The 4,795-nt window shown below is 40.6% G+C and overlaps 1 protein-coding gene across 1 annotated transcript; it reads right to left on the bottom strand.

The window, feature by feature from the left end:
• Window positions 1-2,190: 2,190 nt before the first annotated feature.
• Window positions 2,191-3,749, bottom strand: KCNJ15 (potassium inwardly-rectifying channel, subfamily J, member 15). Its single transcript, XM_010018512.1, has 2 exons — window positions 3,682-3,749; window positions 2,191-3,337 (listed from the first exon to the last, which is right to left on the bottom strand). Exons 1-2 carry the CDS (start codon window positions 3,747-3,749, stop codon window positions 2,191-2,193), a joined length of 1,215 nt encoding a protein of 404 aa, XP_010016814.1.
• Between the last annotated feature and the right edge of the window lie 1,046 nt (window positions 3,750-4,795).

Genomic DNA, 4,795 nt, shown 5'->3' with positions numbered 1-4,795 from the left:
AATTTAAATTTGTTCATAATGTTAGTACATTTTAGAGACTAGTATAATCATCCAACTCAGTGGTACTCAAAATGCTATCTTCCATTTGTGGGGTAAGGAGAGGAGTAAGAAGATGTTGCTGTCAGCTGTGTAGCAACCTGACGTGCTGGAGCTGTAGATGCTCTGTCCTGAAACTCTTGGGACAAGTAGTCGGCAGACAAGAGGGCTCTCACACCCTCCATCACCATGTGGGCAGGACAGTTCCTGCTCATGGGTAAGGCAGATTTGGGATGGCCATGGAAATTTTGCTTTCTGGTTCTCCATCCTATGAGGAAAGGCTGAGAGAGTTGGGGTTGTTCAGCCTGGAGAATAGAAGGCTCTGGGGAGACCTTATTGCATCCTTTCAGTTCTTAAAAGGGGCCTTAAGAAAGATAGGCAGTGACTTTTTAGCAGGACCTGTTGCAATAGGACAAGGAGTAATGGTTTTAAACTAAAAGAGGGAAGATTCAGGCTGAGGAAGAAATCTTTTACAATGCAGCAGCTAGGGAACCTTCTTGGATGAAATTAAGTCTCTCTCTTCAGACAAGAACTTGGATCTCTGACTTCTGACACAGGAGAGCTAACCGTTTGCGTAAATGAGCCAGTTTGAGGCTCTCATGACCCTCTCCCCCCTTATCATCACCCCCTATAGTATGCCCTCCCTTCTTCTGGACATTCATTTTTGGTGCCACAGGCATGTCTGATCAATTTGTTCTCTGCCTCTTTAGGCACAAAGCTAGATGCATTTATTGTATAAAATATTGTAGGCAGGCTGCAAAGCTGCATTCACTAGGCCACATGGTTCTGGGAAGCTAAGAACAGTAACAGTAAGCATAATGACACCACAAATCCTTTCCTCACTGCAGGCCCGGGGGACTCTCAGGCCAAGACCTGTCCCACAGACCCAAAACTCATACTTAATACAGCTTTTCTTTGCCAAAGCTTTAGAGGAGCAAAATCTCTAGAACTCAGAAAGCTGCAAAAGTGATATGAGTCACAAATTATTTTTAAGTCACATTAGAAAAGCTGACGTACGTATAATAAGCATGCTACATGGACACCACTACTACCTAGTTTGTCACCCATAATCTGACTGCTTTAGTGGTCTGCTGAGTCCCTGTGCTGGATGCAGCTGCCTACACCAAGCAATTGGCTTTTTATCTCTCAGGTATCACACCCTCTCCTCACGCCACAAAGAGGTCAGAAGCTGCTCAAATTAACTTACTTTATTAGTGGAATGGTTTTTATAGACCAGAAATGAAATGGATGAAAGGAATGCTTGTCCTTTATGGTTGCCAGAAAAAGAAAATACTGTCTACAGACATTATACAGCCTTCTTTTAACCAAAATTAAATATGGTCCATAGCGAAGCAAGCAATCTGTAGAAATGTATTGTTACGCTGCTATTACAAACTATTTACATTGGATGAAAAACAGGTGTCTCAAAGCCAGCTTTAACCTTAGTTGATTACTCTTAATGATTCTGTGTATCTTGCCCTCATCTCCCCTTTTTGCTATTATATATAAATCAGACATTAACAAGGTTAAAAGAATGAATAATCACAAAACAAACTCTGAGTAGAAAGACAGAGAATAAGCTCCCTTCCTCACCTCCCAGTACAACTACTCTGCCACTCTCCTTCAAGATTTAAGGAATTTATCAACTCTCTGCACGCTTTTCCCACATCCGACCATTTGTCTCTGCGATCAGCTTATTTTCCGGGTAATCCCTGTGAAGGCAATACCTCGTACAAGGACATACATTTTAAATACATATATTTCAAAAGAGCATGTTTTCTTCCAGCAGTACTGCGTTCTGCCTCTGCGAATGCATGTTCACAGTAAAACCATGTCAAATAAATATTTGCAGGAATCAGCACAGTGCATCCAGTTTCGCTTTCCAAACGGAAAATGGTGTGTCTGCTTTTAGTGGTGGTATAAGGCAGAGACATAATGCAAATCCAACTTTGCCAAGTCACAATCATGAACAAAGAAATCCTGCCCAATTACAAAATACTTGATTAATAACTGGACCGAAGAGATAGGTTTAATATACACCAAAGCTATTTTCTGAAAAGGACTTAACTGCTGGTTTCATAGCAGACATACAGCACAGAAAGTATGTTTTTTCAGTTTGCAAAAAGGATTAATCAGAATAGTTTTTCTATTCAATCAAACATTGCTCTGCTGTAACAACATTGTTCTCAGTTGCCTCTCTCTTTGATCCTCCTGCCTGTATTTCTCTTCTAGTTTTTGTTTTTCAGAGTCCATACTATAAAAAGTGGAATCTGTGCTTCTCCTAATCTTCTCAAACTGGCTGAAATCCGCAACATACTTTCCATTTGGAGAGAGAGAAACCACAGGCACGAACTCGTAGCCCCAGTGGATCTCCTCAGGGATATAGGAAGTTCTGCTTTGGCAGACAGCACTGGTGGATTCAACCGTAGCATTCAGGAGCACCACAAGCTCAAAGTCCTTATCCTTGAGATTTTGAGGTGTGAGATCTCTCAGAGGGCTGCTTTCATCCAAAATATGGTAGAAGGTTAAAGGTAAAATGAGAAATGGACTCTCTGAAGAGGAGTCAACATTGAACTTGACACTGGCTTGATTCAACAGGATTCGTTCCCCTTCTTTGGTTTCGTATGTCTGAAGAAGCTTCCCAGACAGCTGACACTGTATCAGAAGGCTCTTCCTCATATTTGCTACTCTGATCACTAGGCAAAGTTCTCCATTGTGTTTAGTTATGACGGCACAGTGACTGAATTTAATAGTCTCTGCTCTTTTTTTAGGTCTTGCAATTTTGGCCAGAAAGGTACCTGTGATGAAGATTTCTATCAAGGTGGTGATGACCAGTTGGGCCACAAGTAAGAAAATGGCATGAGGACACTCCTCTGTAATGAAACGAAATCCATAGCCAATGGTTGTCTGTGACTCCAGGGAGAAGAGGAATGCCCCAGTTAGAGAGTCTACATTCTTGACACATGGCTCATGCTTTGGCGTGAACTTGTTTATTTCTAAATCACCATGAAGGAATGCAATAGCATAGTAGATAACTCCAAAGAGGAACCAGGTCATAACAAAAGTAGCAGCAAATAAGGTGAGTTTGTACCTCCACTTCATGTCTATAACAGTAGTCCACAAATCTTGAAGGTAGAGTAGGTAAATGCCATCAACTTTGTCTATCCGCACGTTGCTGTGACCACTTTTGGACATCACACGGGGCTTGTGCGCCCTGAGCATGGCAGTATCAATGCCTCCGTTAACCAGTGGGACACGGGACATATTAATCTTTGTGGTTTCCATTCTCACTGCTTCAGTCCTAAAGAGAGAATAAAACAAAACTGTTACTTAGTGAAATCAAAGCACATAACTCATTCTGAAAAGCATTTGAAAATGTCGATGGAGAGAAGGCACAAACATAATCTAAACCCAGTAGCAGTGAATAAAAACAGTTGGAATATGAAGTTAGCATCATACAATATCTGACATTACAAATAATTTTATATTCATTTTTCCAGGAAAAAAAATTGATCTTTGATTCTGGTGACTGCCAAATATGGAGAAGTAGGTTTCTTTTATGATAGCCTGCAAAGGAAATTTGACAAAGTTGAAATTTTATATTAGTACTTTATTTCTGTAAAATGAATTAAATTTTTTTCTTACATTTCTCTAGAGAAGAGTCTCTTTTTGATTACTGAGCAGGTTTTCTTTAATGCCCTGAAGAGAGACATCTGATCAAAATTAAAGTCGCGACAATGCTTGGTTTAGAACGGAGATCCAGCACACCACCTCTGTCTCTTCCTGCGGCGGAGGCAAAATGAGCCAGACCAGCTTTCACTGTGAACAATTAACTTCCACAAGTGATTTACTGAATCGGATCTGGCTCTTTGTTACAAACCTACCACTAACCTAGAGGGAAGCAAAGCAGACCCGACCATATCAAAGTCGAGTTTTGGAAAGGAATATTTACACCTGAAAACACTTTGAAGCTGTTTGCACTGTACAGTGCAAAAAACTATTTTAAGTTGTCTAAAGAAAAAAAAAAAGGAGGCAATTCACAAAGTCAGCATTCTAGCCATGGGCCCTGACCTGCGCAAACCCAGCAGTCATTGGACCACCCGACTCCTGAAGTTTGTTTACTGTGCATCAGTCCGGGTGGAGACTAAGTATGCAGGCACTCAGGACTGAACAAAGCCCATGGAGTGAAGCAGAACGGTGCCTCTGCCAGTTTGATGAGACAAGTAACAGGACCCAGCCTGCAAGACCAGACAGTGATTACGTAGAGCAAGGACAGTGCATGTTATAGTCGTTTCCAACAACACAACTTCCTGATGACAAAAACAACAAAGAAAAAAAAATCCCATGCATCCTTTGTGTCTTGGCAGGTTGTACAAAAAGCATTGTTTTGTTCCATTGTTTTCCTCAAAAAGAGCCTTAAGTGATTCGGTTTTATGAACCACTGAAAAAAAAAAATAATAATAAAAAAGGAATGTCTTCCTTATAGCTACTTAAAAGAATTTTGCAGGAAGTACAAGATATATTTGTGGTACACACATGTGCCAATCCAGGACATCAGCATAATTGCTCACTGAAGTACTTTTCCTGTTATGTCAATTAAGGAGAATTTTTGTTTATGACTATACCCATCACACTGTTGTTGGTTTTCTGGGAAAGGGCAATTAAACTCAACTCCCATTAACACCTGCAGCTCATTCTAATTTTGTTTTAATCACCAACATTTATCTTCCATAGCCTAGGAGCCAGTTCCATATATATA

The sequence above is a fragment of the Nestor notabilis genome, unplaced genomic scaffold (assembly GCF_000696875.1).
Source record: "Nestor notabilis isolate BGI_N333 unplaced genomic scaffold, ASM69687v1 scaffold4137, whole genome shotgun sequence".
Lineage (NCBI taxonomy): Eukaryota > Metazoa > Chordata > Aves > Psittaciformes > Psittacidae > Nestor > Nestor notabilis.
Note: the sequence above shows the minus strand (reverse complement) of the source record. Positions and strands in the feature narration are given on the sequence as shown.

Excerpts from the sequence above, each read along its gene's own strand:
- KCNJ15 (XM_010018512.1), bottom strand. The coding sequence starts at position 3,749 with ATGTCTCTCTTCAGGGCATTAAAGAAAACCTGCTCAGTAATCAAAAAG. Across the intron at positions 3,338-3,681 it reads AGACTCTTCTCTAGAGAAAT|GACTGAAGCAGTGAGAATGG; the intron begins GTAAGAAAAAAA and ends TTCTCTCTTTAG.